This window comes from Tinamus guttatus, unplaced genomic scaffold (genome assembly GCF_059628265.1).
Source record: "Tinamus guttatus ecotype Peru unplaced genomic scaffold, ASM5962826v1 Tinamus_guttatus_pri_ptg000035l, whole genome shotgun sequence".
Classification (NCBI taxonomy): domain Eukaryota; kingdom Metazoa; phylum Chordata; class Aves; order Tinamiformes; family Tinamidae; genus Tinamus; species Tinamus guttatus.
In genome coordinates, this window is record NW_028288569.1 from 6,945,797 (window position 1) to 6,973,755 (window position 27,959).

General features: G+C 43.0%; 2 protein-coding genes across 3 annotated transcripts; one reads left to right on the forward strand and one right to left on the reverse strand.

Annotated features, from left to right (window-relative positions):
• Positions 1-125: 125 nt before the first annotated feature.
• Positions 126-14,055, forward strand: ZBTB11 (zinc finger and BTB domain containing 11). Its single transcript, XM_088533596.1, has 11 exons — positions 126-435; positions 2,315-2,550; positions 3,144-3,375; positions 4,515-5,326; positions 6,448-6,627; positions 6,829-7,065; positions 7,469-7,613; positions 9,086-9,203; positions 10,994-11,152; positions 11,660-11,835; positions 13,175-14,055. Exons 1-11 carry the CDS (start codon positions 126-128, stop codon positions 13,699-13,701), a joined length of 3,132 nt encoding a protein of 1,043 aa, XP_088389722.1. The 3' UTR covers positions 13,702-14,055.
• A 6,280-nt stretch (positions 14,056-20,335) lies between these two features.
• PCNP (PEST proteolytic signal containing nuclear protein) lies at positions 20,336-27,958 on the reverse strand. Of its 2 annotated transcripts, none has more exons than XM_088533840.1 (5): positions 27,798-27,958; positions 24,678-24,846; positions 22,761-22,835; positions 22,154-22,209; positions 20,336-21,415 (listed from the first exon to the last, which is right to left on the reverse strand). In XM_088533840.1, exons 1-5 carry the CDS (start codon positions 27,941-27,943, stop codon positions 21,286-21,288), a joined length of 576 nt encoding a protein of 191 aa, XP_088389966.1. In that variant the 5' UTR covers positions 27,944-27,958; the 3' UTR covers positions 20,336-21,285. The 2 variants fall into 2 exon arrangements, with proteins under 2 accessions (XP_088389966.1, XP_088389973.1); XM_088533847.1 differs by having other exon boundaries at positions 24,678-24,898; positions 27,798-27,873.
• Between the last annotated feature and the right edge of the window lies 1 nt (position 27,959).

A 27,959-nucleotide genomic window follows, 5' to 3' on the forward strand; every position in this document is an offset into this window, starting at 1 on the left:
GGGCGGCGGGCGAGGGCTGAGCCTGCCCGTCAGCACGGCCCGGCCTGGGCCGCAGCAGCCCCCGCCTTCCCCAGGGCCCCCCGCCGCGGGGCCGGCTCCGCGCTCGCCCCGCTCCTCCTGCTGCCATGTCGAGCGAGGAGAGCTACCTGGCCATCCTGCGCTACCTGACCAACGAGCGCGAGCCCTACGCGCCGGGCACCGAGGGCAACGCGAAGCGCAAGATCCGCAAGGCGGCCGCGTGCTACGTGGTGCGCGGCGGCACCCTCTACTACCAGCGGCGGCAGCGCGACCGGCAGCGCTTCGCCGAGCTCGAGGTGGTGCTGCAGGCCGAGCGGCGCGCCCGCCTCATCCGCGCCGCGCACCTGGCGCCCGACGGCGCGCACCGCACGCGCCTGCAGACCTGGCAGGGGCTCTCGCACAAGTACTGGTGGCGAGGTGAGCCGCGGCGCGCGGCCGTTGCGGCCGTTGGGCGGCGCGCGGGGCGTGTGTGTGTGTGGGGAGAGGGGGAGTCCGGCCGCGGCAGAGCTGCCGCTCTTCCTTTTTCTCTCCTCTCGTCTTTCTTCCCTTCCTTACTTTTCCTTCCTCCTCGCCTTTCGTTCTTCCCCTTTTCACTCGTTCATTTATTTTTGCGCAGCCGCGTGGCGGTCCTGGGCTGTGAGGGCAGCGGCGCTGTCCCCGAGGGGCAGGTTCAAGCCCCTCTCTACTTTTGGGGGAAGCGAATATTCGCAGAGAGGCCGGGAAGGAGCCCATGGGGAGCCTGAATGGTGTCCTGCCGTGCGCCGAAGAGCTTTCGTTTCAGCTCGTCACCTGCTGAGGGAAGGGAAAACTGGCTTTAAGCCTTCCATCCCTTGCACTCATCGCCGGTTGTTCAGGCATAGGCCCTGCTCTGCTCGTCGCTCGTTTGTCGGTGCGTTTTCTTGTGGCTTCTTAAATCAGCTTTGGTTCCTGAGTGTGTGGGAACGCAGCCCTGACCCCAGCACTGACCACTTAGGGCAGAGATTTCTCAACTCTTTATGCTTTGTGTGGAGCAGGCATTCATGCCACGTGATCTATTCCAACCTTTAACCTGGTAACACCTTTTTTTTTTTTTTTTTTCTGTCCCCGGCCAACTCATGGGTTTTTTATCCATATAACTAGCAGGTCTATTCCATGCACTTTGCCCTCCTTCTTATGCCTTTCCCTTTCCTCCAACAAGAAGGTGGAAGGGCTGATCCTCTGCTGGGGCCTGAGAGATTCTGCAGCCCTTAGAAACAGGAGTGAATTCAGCATCAGTGTTCCCCATTCCCGGCCTTCGCTAGATGAGCCAGTAGCTTCGTACCTGTGTTCCCTTTGGATGAGGTCTTCAGCCTTTAGGATTATGTAGCCAGTAAACAAACTCCTCACTTTTGAGTTGCCTGGGGACGGTTTTCTGCAGATACTGCTTCCCCCCTTCTGCTTTTTTTTTTTTTTTTTTTTTTTTTTTTTTTTTAGCCACCAGTCAGCAAATCTGTCATTTTAGCTTTAGTTTTCCCTATCCTAAAATTTAGTGGGTTTGCTCCAGCTGCAGTCCATTCTTCCAGGACAGATGTCATTGCTTTGAAGAACTGTGTGTGTGTGTGTGTGTGTGTGTGTGTAAAAGGGTTTGGTGCACATAGTTTAACATATGTTCTCCTGGCCTCCAGCTGGGCTCTCATTGCCTGGTTAGTATTAGGCTGCTCCAGCATCTACCGTCATCCTTTAACTGTCTCGTTTCTTTGCCACGTCTCCTTGGGAGCTCTGGTTTCGCCTGTCATGACAATCCCCTTGTGCCACAAGTGGACAGCAGCCTTGCCCAGTTGCCCTCCCTCAAGGGGTCCAAATTACAAGCAGTTGACTTGAATGTTGTTAGCAGTAGCTGTGAGCGTCACTGTGTATAACATGGTTGCAATTTTGCAACTTCCTTTACGTGAGCTTTCCAATTCCTGTCCTTGTCAGTGAAGATGACCTCTGAGATCCACTTCCATGGAGCTAAATGCAAGATATTACAGTTTGCGTGTAAATACATTTTTTTTTTCTTTAATATTCTCAGAACCTTTCTATGATTGTTTACTTTAACTAGTAATCTTAAATGTGTACATCCTAAAATAACTGTGGATTACAGTAATGGCATTCACATGCAAGAGAATGATAGAGAGGCTGGACTAATAAAAAGAAGGCAGAAGAAGGAAGTGTAGATGATTTGCTTTATTTTTCTTAATAAATTTGTAATGTGTTTTGATAATCAATTACATAATTACATCTTTAAATTGAATGAAAAACAGAAGCCTAATTAAGCTCCATTCATTTTTTTTATTAGGTATTCTTAAGCAAGTCAAAGATTACATTAAAGAATGCAGCAAGTGCCAGGAAAAACTAGATCGTTCTAGATCTCTATCAGATCCCTCTGAAATGCTAGAGGAACTAGGACTAGATGCAAAATCGCATGAAGACAGTAATGAAACGGATGAGGAATTGAGTAATACAACATCAATCACAGCTGAATTCCCAAAGTCTGCAAAGAAGAAGCCAATAGCAAAACATGAGCTCGTATTTGTAAGTGACATTGTTTATATCTGAATGTGTTTTAAGACATTTGTTAACACTGTTTTAGTTACCTACATATTTTCCTTATCACATACTTATTCTTGTGATAATCTGGCAGTAAGAAGAGGGCGTAAATTTTGCCAAATATATCCGGTATGCAGAAACAGGCGATTGGTATATATGAGCATGTCAAAAATTACACTCCCCTTTATTTGTACAAATAGTACCCAAGGGAAAATGAATTAAAAATTTTGTAGTAATACATCGTATACAGGATTCTCATGGAGTCGCTGTCTGTTCTTTAATAAATAATGCCTGTACTTATACAATCAATTTTTGAGGAGTGTGTATAGACTTCTATTTTTTTTTTCAGGGAGCAGCACTGAAAAATGCATTCAAATGTCTTAACTGTATGTTGGGAGGGTGGGACAGACTTGAAACATTTATAGAAAAGAGAGCAACAGTAAAAATAGCCACTTTATTAAATTGACTTGAACTAACTGTGTGGTTGCAGAAACTAATGCTTTTCCTTGTTTCTGCGTAAATGCTTAAAAATGTACAGTCTAAATGTAATGAAGTTTTCATCATACTGTTTATGACAGGTTGACAGTAAGGGCCTTGTGAAGCAGTCCTCTTCCAAACACTGTCTGTCAGTGCTAAACCAGCTGAATCAGCAGAGGCTTTCCAATCAGTTCTGTGACGTGACTCTGCTCATTGAAGGAGAGGAGTACAGAGCGCACAAAGCTGTCTTGGCAGCCAACAGCGAGTACTTCCGAGAGCTCTTCATCGAGAAGGGAGCTGTCTCTAGTCATGAAGCTGTAGTGGATCTGTCAGGTGAGTTGTGGGTTGCAAAGACAGCAACTGTAATATCCTAAGTAAGGTTTACAGCATTTGAAACAGTTTCTTTTGTGTGTTCAAGATCAAACGCTTGTCTTTTTTTTTTTTTTTTCCTTCCTTTTAATCCAGAAGTATTTTGTGTTGATTTTAATGCTGAAATGGTCATCACTCTGGTTTTGCATAATCCGATCTCCCATATTGAACAGACTATGGGATTTCATCTCTTAATTTCCGGAAACCTTTTTCCTTTTTATCTTGTTTATGTGCTCTCCTTGTATTAGTCCCAGACATCAAAAAACAAGGAACATAATGAAATGCTAGAATAAATAAAGAAGGGATATTCATTAGCTTCTCTAAGAGCTCTTTTGCTGAGCACATACCTGTTTGTATCCTATCTCTGTAGATCATTACTGTGTTTTAGTATACAAAGATTTTTTAATATACAGATATTTCTGTTCTTTTCTCAACCCTTCTGGTACCTTAAAGATAGGAAACACTCTTAAAATGAATGTTCCCAGAATATCTCTCTAGCGATGGAGAGTATTGTAGATATGTCTTTTTCTTTGCTTTCTCACTGGTTCCCTACCTGGGTCTGTCTTTGCTTGACATGAACAATGGATTTCTGGTGCTTAAGAAGTTCCCCCAAATTAAGTGTGAACTTCTGTAAAATTACACCCTGTGTTTATTTTTAAGCTTTTGTATCTATATGTGTTTTTTTTTTCCACTAACCACTTTATTGTCTTTTCTCTCTGCCACATCAGTTATTATTTGAGTCTTCACTGCTTTTTGCAAAAGTCCAAAAGATATCAATTAAATTAGGGTTTACCTGCTTCAAGAATATTGTGGCCCTCCTAGTATCTTAGAACAATCTCCAGAGAATTCAAGTGTGAAAATATTCAAAAGGTTGTCTGGGCTTGACTCAGTGTAAAAAAAAAATAGAGCAGGAGGGTGCTTTTGTATAAATGATAATTAGTTGAGACCCAGTACAGTGAAGACACTGCTATTTGCAAGTGTATTTCACCCTAAATTTCAGACCTAGCCATATCAAAGGTGAACTGTTGTGCCTGGATTGGGATATTTTCTTATCATTTGAGGTCATCTGTATTTGCTCTAATCTCTTGTTTTGTTCATGGCAGGGTTTTGCAAGTCAAGTTTTCTCCCTCTATTGGAATTTGCTTATACTTCAGAATTAACTTTTGACTTCTGCAGTATGGCAGAAGTGGCCATGCTGGCCCGACACCTCTTCATGACAGAGGTCCTAGAAATCTGTGAACATGTGCACAAGCAGATGGAAGAGAAACAAATCACTGTGTACCAAAAGGGAGACATCCATACAGTGGAGTCGATACAAAACCTAGCAGGGCAGCCCGAGGTTGAGATGCAGCCCGTGGAGGGTGCAGAGCAGCCAGTGCCAGCGGTGCTGACGGTCGCAGTGGTCAACGGTGCTGCCTCGGCTGCCGAGTTGGAGGAGGAGGCAGCACTTCAGGTGGATCCCTCTCCCCCAGAGCCTGCAGAGGCCACCACGGGTGACCTCTTAGAGCCCACGGAGCACCGTGACACAACTGGAGCTCACGTCAAAACAGAGCCGGTAGAGCGCGCCTCGCACAGCCCCGTGCCAGTTGTGCAGGCTGAGCCGTCGCGTGTGGAAGCCACGGACACGCAGGGACGGGCGAAAGCCGAGGCAGATCAGAAGGAAGGCGGCGCAGGAGGTGCAGAGAGCGCTTCCGAGGACCCCACCGAAGCACTTGAGCAAAAGCAGAGCAGGCCTGGCCAAGAGCAGAGCGTTGCTGTTTCACAGCCGGAAAGCGAAGCTTCCAGCCAAGATGACACCTACAAAAGCAAGCTTCGCCAGCGGTCTGTCAGCGAGGGTGGATATATCAGGTTGCATAAAGGAATTGAGAAAAAACTGCAAAGCATGAAGGCAAATCCCAAATCTGCAGTTCAGCAGGTATCTCCTATCTGTTTAGGCCTGTTCTCAGCCAAATTGTCCCATGTTGCCAGACCGATCTGAAAATACAATTTTCTGTTTCCACACAAGGTCTGGCTTTATTTATTTTTTTCCTTTTGTGAGAAATCAGCATTACTGAAAATCAAAGTAAATTCTAACATACGACAGTTACATAAAATAAATTCACAACAAAATTTCTTCAAGCTTGGAGTTCTCCATAAAACTCAGTATAGTTAACTTAGTTTGTGTATCTTTTTTTCTGGATTTTTATGGTAAAACAGAGGTGTATTTGCTTCCTAAAACTTTTGGAAATTTAATTCTTAGCCGATATGTGACTATATTGATAATAGGCAAATACATAAATATCTTTGCTCATTACAGAAATGAGGTCCTATACTTGTTGAGGCTATTCTTCTCTTGTAGCCATAAGCCACAGTAATCCAGTTATGCTGCGCTAAGGTTGGGGTCAGTTTGTTTAAAGGGAAAAAAAAAAGTTTCAAGAGCACTGACATTTTAAAGTCAAGCACTCAGGAATGGCAAATGTTTAGTACTTAACCAGTTTTAATATTTGAATTATGAACCCCCTTTCTTACTCTTCCCCCTTTGAGAGTCTTGTCTTTGTTGTTGCTTAGTAGTAGGTGATATTTACTGCATTGGGCAGGAGTTGGTTTGTTCTTGGCACAGCGCTCACTTGGCGCTTTAAAATCTTGCTGTTAATTTCTAGAATCGCTAATTTCTAGCGGTGTTTTGTGAGACCTCATTTTCACACTAGAACGACCGGTTCTACGCTCAATGCTTGATGTGCTATCTTTATAACTCCCTTGTATATCGAGGTTATAGCGTTAGTCTCCTTTTACGGGTGGCAGCAGGAGCCCAGGCATCCAGATACTTTGATACAATCAAAATATCTGAGCACCCTATTTAGGATGGCCAGAGTATGGCAGGTTTTGTTCTCTTTGTGATCAGAAGGTTATCTTACTTTCTCGGACAGTTCCTGCTGTTTGTGGTTTGTAAGCCTGACCCTATGGTGGGGAAGGAATAGTGGCCACTCAAGGGGAAAAATGTCGGTTTAGGTAAAGTTGATGATAAAATTAATCCAAGTGTTTCTTTTTCCAACTTAGGTAGCCATGAAACTGGTACAAAGAGGGAAAAAAATGAAACAACCCAAAAGAGAGACCACGGAAAATAATGAATTAGAAGCGCAGCACAAATGCTCCGAGTGTGGAATGGTCTTCCAGCGGCGCTATGCACTTATAATGCACACACTGAAACATGAAAGAACTAAAGATTATAAATGCCCAGTAAGTTTTTTGTCTGTTAGTCTTTGTCTTTTTGAGCATTCTAAAACATTAAACACTTAGTAATTAAACCCAATATATAATGCCTGTTGGAGTCAGGTGACGGACTTAGCTGATGATACTACTACCCTTAAAACCTTTAGTTACGCTTCTTGACATAACTTTGAAGTATTAAAGACTAAAGTCCTGTATTTCCTTTCCCAGCTGTGTAAAAAGGAATTCCAGTACGGGGCCTCTCTGCGAGCCCACCTCGTCCGCCACACGCGGAAGACTGAGGCCAGCACTGCAGCTGCTGGGGAAGAGGAGACCGGTGCCTCCTCCGTGAAAGGGCGAGTCAAACGGGAGTTTATATGTGACATTTGTGGGAGAACTCTGCCTAAGCTCTATTCCCTCAGGATACATATGCTCAAGCATACAGGTGTAAAACCACACGCGTGCAAGGTAAGGAGGAATCTTTTATTTTGTTATCAAAAATATCAATGTTTTCCTGGTACTCCGATGCTCTGGTAGTTTCTCTTTGTCTAAAATTTTAGGTTAGTTTAGGCCAGTTCAGAATGTGGAAAGTTACTGTGGTGTTTCTGGTGGTTCTTATAGTCCATTTCTGGGAAAGAACGAGAGTGAGCTTGAATTAGGAAATTAGTACCCCTACATCCTTAAAATGTCTTTAGCATAATTTTTTAGTAGGCCAGTTTCACCATTAGTGAGATTCACAGGCTTCGTCATCCAGGTTTCCAGGAAATAGTGGCGTGTGTGATCTTTAGAGTTAAAACTAGCACTTTTGCTTTGAAAACCTGCTACATACTGGGTTTTGCTTGTCTTATGCCACTGGATTTGGAATTTTTAGGTTTGTGGAAAAACGTTTACGTATAAGCATGGACTAAAAATGCACTTAGCTCTCCACGAAGTACAGAAACAGTTCCAGTGTGACTTGTGTGAAAAGTCCTTTGTCACAAAAAGAAGTCTTCAGGAACATATGAGCATTCATACAGGTACGTGATGAGAAGGAAGAACCTTTTGCCTTGGGCTGCTTTTGTACGTTGGTTAATCTTCAACATTGTCCTTTGGTCTCAAAGGAACTAAGAAGTAGTTACTCTTTACTCTCCTTTTGGCCAAATATTTGAGAAAGGTGTAAGAAGGCATTTTATGTTTCTTTTGGGGCTTGTTTTACCATAGCTTAGGGTTGTATTTAAATATTCTGCACAAGAACATGGGGTGAACATGGGTAGTGCATTGCTGTGTGTTGATGTATGCCTATATCTTGTCAACCTACCAAAGACAAGGCAACAGGCTGGAATGGCCCAGAGCATCTAGAGTTAGAGCTTATCCTTTCGGAAAAAAACTTTCCAAGTTAGAGATTTAAGAATCTCCTCATCTTTTGTAAGACTTGCTGTAATAGAAGTGTTTGTAAAAATGAGAAAACTAGGTTATAACTACGTAGCTGTTCCAAATTATTTGAATAAGAGTGGTGGGTTTTTTTTTAATGGCAAGAAGCCTACTTTGTTTTTTCTTCCTATTTCTGAATATCACTGGGAGATGTCCTCTTAAACTTCTAAGTACATTCTATTCTCATTGGACTCTGATCTGGACACTGTAAGAGTTTTCATTGACAGCTCTCTTAATGTCAAAGGAGTAGTGAATCATCATATTTCTTTGAAACTCTCATGATAAGACGGCATATGAAATCTGTTCTTTTAATTGAGAAATACAGGACTTGTATAAAACTTGTTTTATACAGAAGAGTCAAATTTTAGAAAAGCTGCTATCTTGAGTCATCTTAGAATGTAAAATATGACAATATAATAATTTAATAATAATTTAATTATTAATTAAATAAATAAATATTTAATAATTATTTAATAATAATTTAATACAAACAGCATTTAAAAATATTTCATAATATGCAGAAGTTATTCGTGTTTCTTGTTTCCCGATTTGGGCAGAATCAAAAACAAGAGATGCTTTTTCTTAACAGAATTTGTTCCAGAAGTGGAAGAATTTATGAGTATTCAACACTCCTAAATTAATGGGTTGGAGCTGAAAATTTTTCTTTTAACAAGCTGTTCCATGAATTCAAGGCCCAAATCATTCACAGATAATGCTGCATTGCTGGAGGAACTCCATGTTATATCAGTACAGACAAGTGTTTTTTTTATGCTAGATGGCAGTTTCCTAGCCTACTGATTTTTTTCATGACTAATTAGTAGTTATGATATTGTGCCCTATGTTTAGAAACATTTAATAAAGTCATTTAGAATAATTGCTTTGCCTTCCATGTATTCCATGTACATTGGTACATACAAAACACACTTCAAACTTTCAGCTGTGTGTAATTAAGTTTACTGTTCTTTGTAGCACTGCTCTGTCTACTTTGGATAAATTATGTGATAGGAAAATACTTGCACAAAACATTCCAGAGGAATGGGGGCCTGGCTTTGTAATGCATGCTGTTTTGTTTTGCCAGGAGAATCCAAGTATCTCTGCTCCATCTGTGGAAAATCTTTCCACAGAGCATCAGGACTCAGTAAGCACATAAAGAAACATCAGCCAAAGCCTGAAGTTCGTGGTTATCAATGCACTCAGTGAGTTTGATGTTTTGCTTTCGTTTTCAACATTAATTGTCTCTTAAAAAGAGCTTGTTGCTGTAGTGCAAGGCTGTTCACTAGTCTGGAATAAAACTTTAAAAGCATTAAACCAAAAAATGCACTATTTTAATTCGTGCATTGCAGCAGAAAAGCTTAATTTTTAATTGTTACCAATTCTGCTTTTCATATCATTATCTCTTAATTGAGTGTGTTTGCACTTGCAGCTGGGATCAATAACTACATACAGCTTTAAAGCTCCTATGTAGGACAGAGTGATGAGCTCCTCTGAGGGGAGGAACTTTCTGCCTGTTCTTGTCCTCATTTACTGTGAGAGTTAATTTCAGCTACATATGAAAATTTCCTAGGCAATCTACAACATAATGTGCCTTTATGCCCTGCAGTGTGCACTGTGTTTAGCAAACAGCTCTGCAGAAACATCATAAACTAACTCACTGGCTGTTGCTAGATTATAGAATTTACATACAAATATCTTTGTATTTCTGAATGTGGTTTAACAGAAACACTGCAATTGAAAGAGTGCATCTCTTTGGGTGCTAAGAAGTCATTGATAATTTCCCCATGACCAAGCAGATTATACAGAGAACCTTTCAATTAACCTTCTAAAAGTTAATTAACATTTCCAAACTGCCAGTATTCTTTCTGGTATTAAATGGGGTTCTCCAGTTTGTTTGATGGACTGTACACAGCTTAGAGTACTCATGAAAAACTACTTCTGAAGGATTTTTCAATCATCTGTAGTAGTGCTACTATGTGTTAGTATAAGCAGTATTTTTAACTTTAGAAAGTGCACTTCAGTTTTATCTGCAATGTTTTTATTTAGTGCCTTGTAATGATGATAAAAGAGATCTCATTTAAAAACAAAATGCAGTTGATGAGAGGCCAATAGGGCCAGAACTGGTTAAGAAAACTTTAGGAAAGGCAATACAATTCATGTTGTCACAAGTTTTGACAGCTTCACCTGAGCAACAGCTTCACTGAGGTGTCAGCAGACTTCAGTTTTCTAGCTAACTGGCTTGGTTTGTAAAGCTCCCAGCCAGACTTGATTTTGAGTTTCTGAGTCAGTTCAGCAAGGCTGTACATGAGGTCTTTTCCTGAAATGCAGCTGGACTAAAATTCAGAGAAGTTGGTGCAAGATTAAATTAGTAGTGTGTTAGGAGTGCCCTGGGATTTAATCTCCTGGGATCTCTGAGAGCCCATATGAGGAATATTGCCCCAGCCCAAGGTGTTGATCAGCTGGAGAAGGCAACCCCACCACAGTGGGGCTACATGAGGAAGAGAAGCTGGTGATCAGGCAATGCTGTCTCGGAAGTAGCATGTTCTGCCCTCAGAGAGCAGCAAGCATGCTCTGGAGCAGACCCACCTCTGTAGTTTTCATACAAGCAGAGCTTTATGTAATCGTACCATGACAAGGCATAAGTAAAGGAAAACTTAAGGAATTTGCCTAAGCTAAAGGATGTATTACCTTCCTTTCAGGTGCTTTCTTTTAGGATCTTGAATTTGTGTTTTAATTTCTAGGAAACACCACTTGAGTGTTACAAACTACAAATTGCTGTTATCTTTGTATTGGTATTTAATACTCTGTGGTTATGGGGAAAAAAAACCCAGCTGTTTATGCCCTCATAAGTAAGTTCATGTAAATTATCTATAGAAGACAAAACAAAAATGATTGGAGGTCCTCGAGTTACATCCCATACCTTCAGATAAGCTGCTGGCCCCAAAGATCTTTGCTCTTCTCATGTGAGATGCTGCAACCCTTACTCTTACAGGTGTGAGAAGAGTTTCTACGAGGCTCGAGATCTTCGGCAGCACATGAACAAACATTTGGGTGTGAAGCCCTTCCAGTGCCAGTTCTGCGGGAAATGCTACAGTTGGAAGAAGGACTGGTATTCTCATGTGAAGTCTCACTCTGTCACGGACCCTTACAGGTAAGGGGGAGCTCGCTTAGCAGCTGAGAGGCGCTGCATGCGGATCCAGCTCTGCCCAGCAAGGAGCTGCCTGGAGAAATATACAGTTAAAGCACCAGTTGACTGTCCTTGACTGAGGTCCTGGCTACTTGATGCTGGGTGGACAATTCAGAGAGTGTGGTCAAAACTGGTAGCCTGCTGGCATGTTTTGGCAGTAATGCCTATGAGGATGCTAAGGGGATAAATATAACTGGTAAAATTAGAAATGCTGTGTGAGCTCACTGCTGTAGAATGGCAAGCGGGAGCTTTTTGTAGCTGTGAAGAAGACAGAACATGGCTCTTGCAGCCCAACAATATTATTTCTAATTGTGGAGCTATTTGTCATGCGAGCCAGTGTCAAATATCTTTACTTAAAGAAACCGCATTCCCATTACACTTTACCTACTTAAAATGTTTTTTTGGTTTAAAAATGGCAAAGCAAACATAGCATTATGGTTTCAGATAGGTTTGTCATTTAACACGTTGTAGGTGCAATATATGTGGCAAAGAATTTTATGAGAAAGCTTTGTACAGAAGACACGTGAAGAAGGCCACGCATGGTAAAAAAGGAAGAGCCAAGCAAAACCTGGAACGAGTTTGTGAGCATTGTGGAAGAAAATTCACCCAGCTCCGGGAATACAGGAGACACATGAACAACCACGAAGGTACGTAGCAAGCAGGCGGTCAGGACGTCCCCTTAAAAGCACCAGGGGTTTGTGGGTTTTCCTTTGCCTCTACATACATCCTGTTGTGCAAACCGCAGGGAATTCCTCCAGATTCTCTAGTTACAGTTTTATGCTGGTCTTGCTGTGTTGATTGTGCTTCCAGTGACTTCCAGGAATGACTATTGGGATCTTTCTAAAACTGCGGGCATCCGCAGGGGGACAGTCTGTCCTTCCTCATACTTAAGTGGAAGAATCTCTCTTTTTCGGAACTTATATGGGCACAATAAAAAGATATGTATCTAGCAAAGCACTGTGTGTAGTAAAACACTCGCCAGTTTAGAAGGCTGACAAAATACTCCTCAAACGAAAGAGTGATTGACTCAGAAATAAGGATCACTGCCTGGAGATTTGTCAGCTTTTTGCTTTACAACAAGCAGTAAACTGAATGGTGTTTGGGGAAGATGTGAAAATGTGTTAGAATGCAAAAATGTATAGGTATGTGCATCTCTAGCTGTGAAGTTAGGACACTGTATTTGAACATTTCCAGATGTGTTGCAAGGGTATATGAACTTCTTTCTTGGGACAAAAAAGCACTTCTCCCAAGCATGTCTCTTTTTAAACACCTATTAGGAGTAAATCTGATTACTTTTCTAACTACTGAAAGAGAGATTTGTGTGTTTGTTTTCTTAAATAGAAAGTTCCTCTAATGGACACCTACGCCTAGCAAGTATTAACGAATGGCAGTATTGAAATAGTGCTTGTTGCCACTGCCACCCCCCATTAATTATCAGGTACTACAGAGCTCTTCAAATGCTACAAGGGAGCGTAGAATTAAATAAATATGTGGTATTTAAACACATGTGGTATAGACGAAGGAGGAAAAGGCTCTGAATGGCATTGCAGCTATAAGAAAGGAATAAGCGATAGGAGATGGATACAAAGATTTACAGAAACAGTGTGATGAGGAAGGTAAATGACAAATACTACTAAGCAAAACATGTTTCAGAAAGGCATAACAAACAAAAAGCCAAAGGAATTTTGTCAACTTGTATGTACTTAAAATAGGTGAGAGACTGTGTGAAATGAAAAGGAGTTTGGCAGAGAAAAATCATGGAAAGGAAACAAGTTAGACTGGGCAGAGCACTTGGGGGAAAATGTATTATGCACTTAATGTATAGTGCTAGCATTGTACTGTAGTGCTACAGTGGCAGCTCTTCCTCTTGCATGAGAAAGCGGTAACGTTTCTGTGCTCCTGCTGTCTCTGCTGGCGCTCGGCCTCGCCGCAGGCACAGCCGTGGCGGCACTGACGGTGTTGTGCTTGTCTCGCCCACGGGAGCAGGTGTGAAGCCGTTCGAGTGCCTCACGTGCGGGGTGGCGTGGGCCGACGCGCGCTCGCTGAAGCGCCACGTGAGGACGCACACCGGCGAGCGGCCCTACGTGTGCCCCGTGTGCAACGAGGCCTACATCGACGCCCGCACGCTGCGGAAGCACATGACCAAGTTCCACCGGGACTACGTGCCCTGCAAGATCATGCTGGAGAAGGACACGCTGCAGTTCCACAACCAGGGCACGCAGGTGGAACACGCCGTCAGCATCCTGGCGGCAGACGTGCAGGAGCAAGAAGCCGAGCTCGGCGCGGGCGGCGAGGAGGTCGAGACCGTGGTAGTAACGGGCGAGACGCTCGAAGCCATCGAAGCGGTCGCGGCCACGGAGGAGTGCACGTCCGTGTCCACTCTGTCCGACCACAGCATCATGCAGGTGGTGAACTATGTGCTGGCGCAGCAGCAGGGGCAGAAAATGGCTGAGGTTACGCAAGCCATTGAAACCGTGGAGGTAGAAGTGGCCCACGTTGCCGACACAGAGTAAGAGCAGCGCGTGAGGGAGGGCAAGATGAGCGAGGTCTTAATATGGGGCTCGTTACGTGTCGTAACTGCAGATATCAGGCCTGCAGTGATGGCAGGTTTCAAACAGTTGATCCCCCGTGCTGAATTTCTTGGTTACGAAACAGTGCGTTGTGAATTGCAGGGAAAAAGATTAACGTGCTTCAGTGTGGACCAAGACTTTTCTTGAAGATTAGGATTTCTGCACTGGCCATAACTGACTAGTTAAATATATATTTGAAAAATAGTATTTCCTGTGTCATGGAGTAAGTATCATGCTGTAAATTAAAAATAAAATGTATAAAGAGACTGCACTAAATGACTAGAAATGCACAGTTCCTGTGAGCAGTTTTTTAACTTTTGTTTTCATGTGCGTTTCATCAAATCTGTGAGCAAATGCAGTGTTGGATTGTGTCCTCTTACTCCCTCAAGGCAGCGTAGCACTTCAAGCAGCGAGCACTTCTCCAAACCCCAGAAAATGGGAGGCTTTTGCCTTTGGGTAGATGCACCACACACTGGTAGTGTGTCCTAGTTTCCTAGAACTCCTGGGAATTCCAGGCCAGGCAGTGGCAGGTTGAGCAAAGCCTGGTAAGAAAGGTGGGATAGGCGAAGGTCCCCTCCAGTCTGAGCCGGACTGTGAGCTTCAGGCCACTGAAGGCCTCCTTGCAGGGAAACCACTTATGTAAGGGAACTCCTCATTATTGGTAAGGATTTCATCTAATTTTGCTTTCAATTTAATGTTGAAGCTTTCAATTTAAGAAGGTAACAGTTCATTTTTATATATGTGTATATTTCAAGATGAATGTATTGAATATATCCAATTAGCTATGATCAGATCCTAATTTATTATATTGTATCTTGTTGAAAGAGAGCAGAGGAGTTCTAGGAAGTATCAAATAGGACAGGCATCAGGATAGAGAACTATGAAAATCTTAATATAAGGTAAAAATGAGATTTTTCTTCAAATTAGGTCAGCTGGAGCTTTTTGCCAGTTCCTGCAAGTGTAACAACGCTTTCGAGGCACAGTAGTTACCTGGTGTGTCACTCTCCGTATTTGCTGATGGAAAAACTCCTCCTGCTTTTCCTCCTGGTCAGCGTAAATCCCGTGTTTGACCCCAGCTCAAATGCCTAAGCTGTAATAGCACGACATGTGCACGCTTTGGTGTGTTGAGGTGGGGGCGTGTTTGTGTGAAGCAGGAACCATGCACAGCAGGAGATAACGTCATGCACTGGCCCTGTGAACAGGCCCCCGCGTGGCCCTTGGCTGTTCTTGGTCTCGATAGTGTTATCGACTGCTTTCCACCTCGGACTGCAGCGAGAGGCCTGTGATCTTCAGGGCAAACACTGTAAATAGTCACGTGCAACTAGCCGTGCCCTATCTGTGAAACAAATCCAGGACAGGGCAACCAGCTCCCCTGAATTAATATTTCTACCTTTCATCTGGCTTGACTTATTTTCTGCCTTCCAAGCTACCCAATGGACAGTTCTCTTTATATTTTGTAAGTATGTAGATAAGCAGTTGTATTTTTTTTTTTTTTAATGAGCAATAGGTAGTTTGAGCTCCTGCCTTGGGGCTGCATTAATGTGTGGACAACCTTTTCAGAGGTCAGAGTCCTTTCACAGAGAAGCAGGGTCACTATTTAAACATTCTGCAGCTCTTCACGACTGCGGTCTTTTCTTACTACCAAATGGAACAAAAATAAAATCAATACTTGAAAAAGAAAGACTGCTAGCTGTAATTCTTGAGAAATGCTTTTTATAGACAAATATCTGGAGATAGCCATCATGCTTAAGCTTAAAAACTATAGGTAAAATTAACAGTTCTTACTGCCATTATGATGGGAAAAGATTTAATGAACTGCTACATAAACCTTAAATTTTACTCTGATATTTGTATCTTACTAATAATTGTGTATTACTGAAGTGAGGAAATGTTTAATAAAAATAGCTGTAAATAGTGTTAGAACATTATTTGTATATTTAATGTGTAATCTTGGAAAACTATTATCAGCACCTTAATTTAGTCCTTGGTGCATTTATTTATTTGCCCAATGTAAGGAAGAAAAAGGAGAAAGTAAATCTGAAAGCTTTGTTACCTCCTGTATAAATGCTATTCCTGACTTTATGGCTTACCCTTGGAGAGAAAAATAAAATAAGCAACCCAAAAGGTGGTTTCACACACAAAATTCTGGCAGGAATCCCAAAGCCGGAGGCTTTGACGCTCCGTTTCAGATGGACGGCACCTTCTCTCTGCCATGGCCTCAGGTAAGGAGGGAAGGTCAGTCTTGGCCTTCCTCTTCCTGCACCTCGAATGTTGCCTTAAGGTTCTTAACCTGTTAATTTGAGAGGCTCCTACCCCTTCGGTAACCTTGTTGGAGCCAGACTGCAAACAGGCAGTTAATATTATTTGATTTTTGTTAAATAAAGCACATGGAAAGTATCCACTTATAAAGTATGCCTAGCGAACTCCTGTACATAATGAAGTTGATCTGTACATTCAGCTGTTTTTATTTAGTGTTAGTTGTATAAAGTTACAGTCATTTCTGTCACTAAATAAAATGAGCTTTGCCATGAATTACTCTTGAGCAAATTTGTGTTTTGTTTCCTTTTCTAGGAGAAAAGGAATGTTACAGACCTTTATTCCCGAGTACCCCTAGTACTACTTTCTCCTCTGTTTAAGGCTGAAGCAGTTACCTTGCCTGGGACAAGGCAAGCAAGCTGAGCTGGCAGAGCAGCGCTACCCTGGAGGGCCCTGGTCAACCCCTCGCCCTGGGCTGCTGCTCTGGGCTGCTGCTCTGGGCTGCACGAGCAAGGGCTGGAGCGGCCTCTCACGGCCCCTTCTGAGGCTCCTGCCCCTACCTGTGGCGCAGCAAGTGCAACTATAGGTGAGAGACAGCACAAAATGATACTGTGGGTTTTGTCCCCTCCTCCTTTGCCCAGCCTCTGCTCTCACAGGGGCAGCACCACCTTCTGCCTGGCTGTTAAATGGAGAAGCGCAAGTGCCTCACGCCCTCAGATGGATGATAGTGCCCACGACAGAGCTGGTGTTAGAGCTGCCAAATACAAGGCTGGAGACCCCAGCACCCAGCAAACATCTCTTCGGCAGGACTTGTCCATGTGCTGGAAGTTTTCGGTTTTTATTCCTCAGCTAAGAGACTTTTCAGAAATTGCAGCTGTCCTCTTAGTCTTGGGCTCGGTTTGAGCTGAGCCTACTGGGGTTTTTGCCTGGCTTGTCCGCGCACCCTGCCTTAGGGCAGGTAGTGCCAGCATTAACATAGCCCCGGCTCTCAGCTGCGCAGCCACCCAAGCTCCTGCCATCACGGGCAGGAATCTGACATGTTAAGATGGCAGTTTGAAACAAACACCTGAGTGATACCAAAACCAACCCTAACAACAACAAAAAACATCCTAAAGCTACCTACTCTAGTTTCACAATTACTCTTAACATGGGAGGCTGCTGTTGTCAGCTACAACCACTTGCAAATCTATGTGAGCGCCGTCTGGGTGGACAGAGACTTTCCCAGGGTTGCACCTCGCTAAAGCCCAGAGGAAAATTAACACTTTATGACACTCTCCTGAACATCAACTGACCCTCCAAATGCAACATCTCTGTTTACAAAGCATGGAAAGCTGGGGAGAAGAGAGATAACAATGTAATTATGAATTGCATTACCTTAGACTAATTTGCTTGTACTTCAAGGAAAGTGCAAACGCACAATACAAAGATCTCCTCACAGCTCATCACTGTCCTTACAAATGTAGAGAAAAGCAGCAAAGTTTTTAAGCCCAAAGCTCTACATGTTGTCAGGAGAGAGAAAGGCTAAATTATATTCAGAAGAGACCCAATTACTTTTGATAACAGATGTTCTCTGCAGCTGTCTAAGGCACCAACGAATGCAGGATCTCTGCATCTGCCTCCTCAGAAACCCAAGCCCAAGGACCAAACCCAGCAACTGAAATGACAGGACGAGCAAAGCGTTTGGCTTTTAGGAGGTCGCCGTGCGTCACTGCCTCACAGGGGGAAACTCGCGCGTGGTTTGCGAGCTGCGACGCCCGCCTGGCGCACACGGGCACTGCGGAACTAACCCTCCCGCTTGGACTTGCACCGCTCCGGACTCTTAAACAGAAGGCGATGAAGAGAAATTTAACAAGTTAGGAAGCTACAAGTAATCGTGTCATGTTTTTTAATTATGTGGATGGTAACTATTCATCATCCCTGAGGCAAATGCAGAAAATTAAACACTATAGTTTTTAGGTGCCAGTTTGTGTTCTTCAATCAATATTAGAGAACAGCAACACCAGGAGATGCATTTGCTAAACAGAACAGGAAAACCTGGGGAGATGCTGACATAATCAAGCAAAAAGCAAATAACAGACTGTCAATTTTTGTGTCATTCAAATGCTTCTTGGCATAAGAAGGAAAACTAAACCATTATGGTCATTTTGAAACGTAACCTCCTCTTCTGAAGCCGAAGGGCAAAACCTCTCATCATCCTCCAATTTCTACAGTATGAAGGGGCAGTCGGGGAAAATCTTCGCAGAAATCTCCTATGGTTACTGAAATAAGCAAATACAAAGCCTTCCTGAAAAACGTGGCTCCTCCAAACCAATCCTAATCACTTCCTTGCCTCTAAGAAACCTTAGAGAGGCTTCCAGTCATGGCACCTCCATTGGCAATTTCCAGTAGTTTAGTCTTCAATTTGTGCTGGGGAGGCAGAAGCCACCACTTCCTCAGCAGGCGCCTCCCCACCACGGAGACGCAGAGGTGCTGAAGGGGCGCACGGTGCTCAACACTGTTGGTCCAAGTTTGCTGAGCAGCCGGGAGCAGCGCCCCCAAGGTAAAAGAGCACCGTAGGTCACCTGGCAGACAGGCGTGTGGGCTACTGATTTATGCTGATAAAATACGGAGCGGGCAGCGCACCTCCTGCCCTTAAAGGGAGGAAATTAAGATGACAGCTGTGCGGAACGATGCATGAAGGGTCAGGTGCTTTGGAGGCTGCGCACGTGCGACACAAGCAAGAGGAAAACACAACCGACTGCCTCCCCTACCGCAAGCTACACTCTTCACGCAAACACCACGACCGCTGTAACAGGAGCCCCTAACTCCAAGCGACGCTTAGGCCAGCGCTCAAGTGCCCTGGCAACACTTGTCAGTCGGAGCAGTTCTGCCCCACAGCAGTGACGTTAGAGCAACCGCAGGCACCCACGCAGCTACAGGGCCAAGCCTCTCGAGCACTCATCCCCGAGGTGAGGCAACCCCAGTTCATGTCCTCCCGCGCAGCGCTGCAACACAACTCCGTATTCACACGCCGAGAGATGCGGGATCGCGGCCTGCTCCCAGCCAAGGCCCAGGCGCTCCCGGAGCCTCTGCCAAGGTCTGGGGCTACGCTCCTTAGTGCGTGAGAAAGAGAGGTGCCACTTTTGCTACCTGACCTGCAGGGAGACATTTCCCAGGGCGTCTGCTGATGTGCACAGCTGCTCCCCCTGCAATTCTGAAGCACAAAAAGAGTTTTGCTGAGATGAGGCCTATTTCAGGCAGAGACACGGAAGCCTGGATCAGCAGCAAGTGAACTGAAGGAGACAAGATCGCAGAGTCACCCCATCCTTCTTACTCCGGAGTCTCTTTTGCTCGACACAAGCAACAGACAAGGTATCAGGTAACCACTAAAGAACCTTATAAAACAGTTACATGGTGTGAATTGCCACTACCTGAAAGGGGTAACTGAACAAATATAACCACACATGATAAAAATAAGTGAAAAGCAGATGCTTCATTTTGCTTTGCCTGGCTCCAACAACACCAAAATGAGCTTTGGAAGTCTTGAAGTTCGGTTCTGAAAGTGTTAATATAAATCAAATATTTCTGCTATGAAAAAAAAAATAAAAAAACTATATGTTTTTATGTTATGTTTATAACAAGGCTTTTAAAGAAAATAGTTACAGGTATTCAACTGCATCAGACTTCAAAGGAAAAAAGATTACACATACAATACAAAAATACAAAAAATACTTTTCAGAACTTACAAACTCAAAAATCTATGTGGCAAGAGCTTTCTTAAAAAAAAAATACACTGGAAGATGCACTTTCCTTTCTGCACTTACAGGTTCAGCTTAGCATAAAGAAAGGTATTAAAAGGCAGGACAAAAGCAATAAATGTATTAAACTCTACAACCAGTTCCAGACTAAAATAAATTTAACTGTAGACACTATCAGGTACTTGAATGTAAAGAGAACCTTTTTTTTTTTTCCTCTCCTCTTCCATCTTTTTTCATAACTATTTTTTGCCAGATCAGTTGTTTTACAAATACTTAATCAAAGATAGGCTGAAAACCAGGCAGCCCTTCCTAGGCCAGAAGTCTTATGGTACCGTTCTGCAGCACGAAGGCCAGGAAGTTAAACTGACCAGACCAATGCCATTTATTGCCAAAGGCAGAAAGGCAGCAAAACACTTATGAGAGTTACTAGCACTATAAATGCCTTTTTTTCTTTCTTTCTTTCTTTCTTTCTTTCAAACCTGATAGTGTCCATTGAAGCCGCAGGCATCAAGGTGTTTTGTTTTCCACGGCAAGACAGGGAAAGTGCATCTTGGAGTTTTTATACTTAAGCAGTGAGTTACTGATTTTTTTTTGGTGTGGCTTTTATTTCTTTTTAGGCATAGTAAAGAAAAATATTTCAACCAAATGGGAAGCTTAATGTACATTATCTTATCTTTTTTGGTGGTGGCTTTTATATATCAATAATTACTGCCTTTAGTATTAGTCTCTATTTAATGCACAAGGAAATGCTAACAAGCACTACTCATTGCTAATGACTTAAGAGGAACACACCAAAAATATTTTGCTTATGTTTACCTTTGTAGTGAAATATTCCTTACAGGCTGTATCTAATATACAGACAAGACCTATTTCCTTACAGTGAAACAGGCCACAGAATGTTACACACGCTACATGAAGTTTTAAACAAAACTAGAGCTAAGTTACCAGAGCCACTCAGAGCAACATAATTCCTAGTCTGCAGAGGCTTAACAAAAGATGACTCTAGGGAAAAATAATTCCAGGTTTTTAATAGTTCTGTTGTTTAAGTTTATATTCAAATTAATAGTCCAGTAACACTTCTAGCACAAGACAATGCTCACTTGCTTTAACAGTATTCTCAGAGGCCAACTGCTTCTCCTGTTTCAGAGAGGGAGCCAGAAGTGAGAATGCAAAAGCATTCAACATTAACCTGATTAAAGAGACAGTAACCTTTTTCATCCACCTTAATCATCACTGACCAAAAAGAATAAAAATAAAAATTAAAAAAAAAAAAATCTTGAAAAGGTACCACTCCAATTTCTTTATTATCTGTAACCTTTTGAAACTAATCACATGGAACTACAAAATTAGCAAATGCCTTGAAATCTGTATACAAAACATAAATTACCTCTAATTTCAAACTCAGTTATTACTGTACCACGCAAATCTTAAAAAAGCGGCTCCAAAGGCTTATACCATTCTTAAAAAAGGAAACTGTTCCTTTAATGTTACACCCTCCCCTCCCCCCAGACACCCAGGTCTCAATCCACATCATTTAGTTATTTTCGTGGTCATGGACATTTCCAAGATGAGATTTTATATTCCGTTCCCATAGCTTCTGGTTGTCAGAAAACCCATGCTTTCCTTTATTGAAGGAATTTGGTCCTGCTGAGGTTGGTGTATCCCTGTGAAGAGTAAAACAAGATTTCGTTAACTTCAAACGACTGAACACCTTTAAATCTGCCATCAGGAACAAGCAGTTACCACTTTCCAATAGAGACACTGGGAGTCTTCACTACTGCTAAGTCTTAGCTGGCCACAAAACTGACCTCTCTGCAGCACATCAAGACAGAGTGTCAAGATCGGGCAGCAGCAGAGCTGGAAGTGGCAGGAATTGCTACTATCTATAATGTGCATGTTGTGTGGGCTAAAAAAATGCTGATCAAAATCAGTTATTGGCAAAAATGTAACAAAAAGCTGAACTTTAATAGCAGCTTGTCATGAAAAACACCCTAGGAAAAAAAAAAAGTAAATGCTCAGAATCAACCCTACTCAAGTGAAGGCTTCTTTAAAAGTGTCTGTGTTGTATTTCATTTTATTTTTTTAGGCCTACACTGTCTCAAGTCTATATCAAAAAGATTAATATATATATATTTCTAAAGCAAACAGGCTATTTATGTCTTTCTGAAAGAGGTAATTTCAATCTTCCTCATGTATAGAAATTTAAGAATCTGAGCACACTATCTGACTTCAGGGCAATTTATGAAATGGGTACTGCGAAAATATATGAAATTGAGCAACAATCAGCAAGACTTGCAATCTTCTTGGACAGATCACTAGCTGTTTTCTCTTTCTGTTTTTCTCAACCCTGCCTCGGAGAAGGCGCTCACGCTACTCCCAGGCACAGCTGCAAGCTGACCCACCTCCCAATGTTCTTCATGCGCATCTTGGCTTCCGGGGGCATTTCTTCTGGTTCACTCTACAAAGAGAGGACAAGTTTAGGCCACAGATAACTGCCACTCCTATGAGTATTTCAAGATAAAAACACAGAGTACTGCCCTGCAGAAAAGGGATTTAGGAGAAGCAGAGGTTCTAAAAAGTTATGAAAAGAAACAACTACAAGTTCCTTTGCACATCTCAGTAGAAGGAGGAGCTGACAAAGTCTGGCTCAAGTGCAAACACTTTGAAAGAGAAGCAGAGTATTTCATAGCCTTCGGGAAATATATTTGGCATAGGACAGGAATCTAGCAGTTTTTCTTGTTGGCCGTTATATACTGTTATGCAGTACTTGCAGTAACACAAACATAACCTATCAACCTACTTAATGACTTCTTGCACCATCACAGACCTACAAAATTGTACATTTTTAAGAGAACCACAAGAGTGGTTTCTAACATGGAAGTCACTGCCAATTACTTAAGAAACTTTAATGGCCCAGTTATGTAAAGGAGCCTAGGTTGCCCACTCTGCCTAACTCTAACCTGCACCAATCATACTTAAAGCTATGTCAACCACCAGCTCATTACTCACATCTTCATCTTCATTGAAAGCTGCTGCTACGGAAAGGGTTTTTGGAGCGAGGGTTGGAACAGGCTCTTTAGGTTTCTGCAAAAGACAAAAAGCAGGAGTAAATCAACCTACCTTAAAACAAACAAACAAAAAATACCTTAGTATTTTAAATAACTTGGTAAAATGGAGTCAAGCATCTTCACTGCAACTGAGTGAGGTAACGACAGGGGAAAGTTTTAGTTTGACCCACACAAAGAAGTTTCTGGCTAAACAGTCAGGAAAACATCCAGCCGTTTGTGCAAGATATATTCTGAAAAGGTGGTCAAACCCTCTCATGCTACACTTCCCCAAAAGGAAGTCTTTTATGTCTAGCACACACTGCAGGGATACACAGCTTCTAGTGCATGACAATTAAATCAGAACCTAAATAAGTTGTAGTATTCAAAATTTTACTACCTCACTGCTCCCATCATTCTATTCTTACCTATCAACTTTAGGAAGCTGAATATGTGTTCTTTTTTGGGTTTTTTTTTTTTTCTCCTTTTAACAGCTTAACATCTTGCTGGCTTAAAGCAATGCAATACTTTTTAGCTATCATCAGCATAGGCCACACTGCTGAGGCTTAATTAAAATAAAAGTCCTTTATTTTAATTCCTAGCAAGCACCTTCCTGTATTTAGAATGTATCAAGCTATCAAACTCATAGCTGTTAACATTATATGTAATATGACAAAGACATCAAACATAATTTTCAGATCCCCTAAGAAAAAATGTAAAGCTACCAATAACAGTTTGCTTCTACAGTACCCAAAATTACCTAGCGCACTTCTTCCCTTTCACTTTGTGGTCATTACTTTGCCTCCATCCATAGTTTGGATGTTGACACCACAAAATCCTTGTTGCTACGGCTATTCCTGACGCATAGGGTGCAATGCCTCAATTTTGTGCCACCTTCAAAGCTTCAACCCCACAGGAAAGGGGGAAAACGACCAAAATGAAGCAGAATGAGGTATGTAACTGTAAGGTCTGGTGCTGCGTCAGTCACTCACTGAATTCAGTGAGCCAGAAATCCTGAACCAAATTTACTGACACCGGAAATAAGCTTCTACACAAGACAGTTAAGCTTGCTTGTGGCTCAGGAGACAGCTTTGTCAATGTTTCCAAGTCCGAGCTGACCTGATTGCATTTGTACCCTAAAATGCTACCAGCCCACACCCCCATCCCATCTGGAGGAAAAAAAAAAAAAAAAAAAAAAAAACACCACTCTTATCTTCTGCAGATGTGTAAAATACAGGTATTGCAGGTGCAAGTCCTTCAGGACCCAGTTTGAAATGAATCCAGAGAAGGATTTATAACATATCCATCAGAGTGGTACACAGCAGGTATAAATGAACTGCATTAAACAAGGAGGCAGAACCCACACTGTCCTTGCCCGAGTTTCTAGAGGTCTGTTTTGGTAATAAAGAGAAATATGAGACAATACCAGGGAAATCAGGATCTTGGAAAACTACTGCAGATGACCTTTGGGACCCCGTAGGGGAGTATCCTACATGGGTAGGGTACATTCACATAGCTTTAAGCATCCTAAGCCACAGAGCTCCCAGCGCTCCTTTTAAAGTAGCCTGAACAGTTTAACAGGCCTTTTAATTACCCTCGGAAAATTATTCCAGTCCATCAGATTTCATTAATGAATTATCCTGTATGTTCAAAGGCTACCTACAGTTAACTTGAATCAACAGTCTTATGCACCCTGAGACAATTCATCTACTATTAACCGCCTCCAAATACTTACATATGCCTGACTAGGTGGCCCTGTAATCCCTTCTTAAACATGAGCCAAGTTGCCCATATTTAATTCAAGGCTTTCCTTATGCAGGGAAGTGTCCCCAAAGTCCCCTTTGCTGTGATTTCCTTAAAATGTAAATCTCTCAGAACTTACATTTGCTCCTAGTTTGATGGATATTGCAGAGGCCTTCTTGGTTGTCTGACTGCCTATGGAAAATCCAAACTTGGACATTTTGGCAGGAGCAGGCTTTGTGGTGAAGTCTTCAGCTTCTTCATTAGCTGCTCGTTTCTCTGCACTGCGACTCGAACTTTCCCCTCCATTACTGGAAGAAACAGTCTTAGTTTTCACAGGTTTTTCTGCCTCTTCTTCAGGTCCTGGTGAAGTCGAAACAACTTACCAAGATGAGCTATTTTTACTGAGCAGATTGATGGGAGCAGCAACCTCATAAAGCATTATACTTTGGGTGCAATAGGTAAGGTGCTTTTAGTGACAGTTTCCATCAGTGTACACTTAGTGGACAGCAAAACACAAAGAGCAGAAGATACTGCAAGTATTCCATTACTTGCAAAGAACTTCTTGTATATGAGCCAGGAAAAGCATCTTGAAGCACCATCTCTTTACTTAGTACAGAAGTCAACGTTCATGTAGTAAATTACAGGTAGAAGACTACATCTGTTTTTTAGGGGTTAAGTTGTAATAAATAACTTTCATACTTGGAATCCCAATTCCAAACCTAGAGTAGATAAATCTAATTTAAAATTAATTCTACTAAATTTCTATAAAAAAAGAAAGAAAAAAGAAAGCAAACAAAAAAAAAAGCAGACCACAATGTCCATGCCAGTCTCTAGGCCTGTCTGGCACAATTCTAAAACCACAAAAGCAACTACAGTGAGGCCAGCGGTCACAGTGACGTTTGAAGTCACTGCTTGTCTGCATCTCATCTTTAACAAAACTGCCAAATCTGCTTGAGGAAGGAATCAGCACTAGAAAAACATATATATATATATATACATGTATATATACATATAGATGTAGATCGATTTTTCTCTTTTCAGCTTTTGTATATAATCATGGAAAATAATGATTCACACAGTAGAATACTGAAATCCCATTTTTGTTTCCTGTACAGATGGCTTCTTCAGCTAAGCCAAAGGACAAAGGTGTCCTTGGAAAATTTATTCTGAACATGGCAAGGTATTTGAGTGAAAATACATTTGTCTGCTGCTGCAATAGCAAAAGAAGAGAAAGAAAAAAAAAAACAAAAAGGGCAGCACACTGGGGAATGGACATGAAAGAGTTCATACGAGAACTCTAAGACCTGTAGCTAGCACTAGTGCCTCAATATCCGTGACCCCAGAGGACCCCCTCAACAGCCAATCCAGACTGCTAGGGAAGGACACACTTCACACTGCCCTCTCACAGCAAAAAGCTCTTAAATTAGGGAGAGCAGCGAGGGAGAAGCCAGCTCAGCTGAGCTCAGGATTGCCAAAATGACAGCTTTGGGCGAGAAAACATCAGAAAGAAAAACTAGGCAATTGGGGAAATCTGCAAGAGAAAAATAGAAAGGTGTGAAAATTAAGACAATTGAGAAAAAATAGCTAGATTGGAATAATTTAAGTATATAACTGTTCCATATTGCTTTTCTTCAGGCATCCATTCACAGGGCACCCACTACCTGCCCACCATTTAGATATATTCTAATCATAAGCATTGTCTCTGCAAGGAAATACACTCTTTTTATCTCACTCCCCTAGGCATTAGGATAACAATAAACAAGCTTAGCAAAAATAGGTATGTTATTCACCTTGCGGTAGAGCAGACAATAATAATAATAATAATAATAATCATATCAAGAGCTAATAATAATAATATCAAGAACTCTAATAGTATTCTGTAGCACTAGAAATTTGACCCAGAAAGTAGAGCCATGAAAGTGACAAAAGATTAAAAAGAAGCAGACAAAGTGACCTTGGGTACTGCTTGCTGTCTTGGCATAGTTTTCTAAACAGAAGCGTGCGAGGCTTGAGGAAGCAATTTACAGCTAGCTCATAAAACCACCCTATACAGAATATTCAGTCAGAACTGTACCTTGGTACACCACAGCCGGGAAAGTGAGTTGCTGGTAGGTAACCCTTAAAACTGGGTAACCAGCTCAAGAAGTTCTGGAGGCTCTCTTGCCTCTGCGACATAAGACTGTTACTGCTAAAAACACACTCCCATACATTAAAAAAAAAGAGAAAAAAAAAAAGTCTTGGCAAAACCTAAAGACTAAAACACCCCTTTGGGAGGGCCAACCCAGCATAATTCATTAAGGTGGTGTCCCAGCACACCAGGTAGTAAGCAGGACACTGTGGATGACTGGCAAACTGACACGATCCAATTATTGTATTATCAAAAAAGGGGGCGGGGAGAAAGCACAGCATCTGAGGAAGCGCTTCAAAACAAGTATTTCTATGCATATTCTAATGATTATCAGCACAAACACTCACTGTAGAGAACTACTCTAATTGGTTTACAGGCTTAATTTAATCTTCCAACAGATCAAAGAAAAGTCCTCTATTTCTAGATACACTTAAATTTAAAAATAATGGGAAAGGGAAGCTTTAGGTGCGCAAGCACACTATTTGCTCAAGTCGGGACTCTCTTAAGCCTGCAGAGGAGGACCAGAGAGAAGCACAGCGTCAGGAATTTAGGAGATCCGGTGACACGCCGCACAGAGGCACACGAGGCTCGCTGTGACGAGGCCGTAGCGAGAAGAACCGGCTTCAAGGCCGAGCGGCAGAGGCGCGCTGCGTGCGCGCTGCTCAAAATGGCACGCGGGCCGTTAACGGCTAGGCCTCAAGATGCTTTTTACTGCGGCGCCGCCGCCGGCGGCAGCGTTCAAATTTCTCTCAAAGCCACATAAGTACATATACTTTCAAAAACTTCATATATCTTTTTCCTTTTTTTTTTGGGGGGGGGGGGCGGTAGGCGGGGGAAGGGGCTGGCGCGGGGGAAGGAGGAGAAACGCCGCGTTTCCTTGGGCGGGGGCTGCCGGGTGCAGAAGGCCCCTGCAAGGCCGAAGCCGAGGCCGAGGCGCGGGCCTCAGGCCCCTCCTCGAGCGCGGAGCCGCCGCCCCCTCAGGCCCCGCCGCCCCTCTCTCCCCCCGGGGCGGTCCCGCACGGCACAGCCCAGCCGGGGGTGGTCGCCCCGGCTCCCCGCCACCCACAGTCTCCATGCACAGCGGCGTCCCCGGCCCCCCGGCCCTCGCGGCGAGCGGCGCGGCGCGTTCACCTCCTGCGGGCTGCGGCCGCTTCGCCTTGGGGCCCTCCGCTCTGCCGTCCGCCATCTTCGCCCGCCTCCTCCGCCGCCCGCGCCGCGCATGCGCGCCCCGCCGCGCCGCGCCGCTGGCGCCCTGCCGCGCTCCTCCCACCGGCCATAGAGAACAGCCGCGCG

Bases quoted from the DNA above. Each gene is read 5' to 3' on its own strand.
- ZBTB11 (XM_088533596.1), top strand. From the start codon at position 126: ATGTCGAGCGAGGAGAGCTACCTGGCCATCCTGCGCTACCTGACCAAC. The intron at 2,551-3,143 runs GTAAGTGACATT...TGTTTATGACAG, and splicing joins CAAAACATGAGCTCGTATTT to GTTGACAGTAAGGGCCTTGT. The intron at 5,327-6,447 runs GTATCTCCTATC...TTTCCAACTTAG, and splicing joins CCAAATCTGCAGTTCAGCAG to GTAGCCATGAAACTGGTACA.
- PCNP (XM_088533840.1), bottom strand. From the start codon at position 27,943: ATGGCCGGTGGGAGGAGCGCGGCAGGGCGCCAGCGGCGCGGCGCGGCG. The intron at 24,847-27,797 runs GTGAACGCGCCG...TGTTTCTTCCAG, and splicing joins GCGGCCGCAGCCCGCAGGAG to TAATGGAGGGGAAAGTTCGA. The intron at 22,210-22,760 runs GTGAGTAATGAG...CTCTCTTTGTAG, and splicing joins CTTTCAATGAAGATGAAGAT to AGTGAACCAGAAGAAATGCC.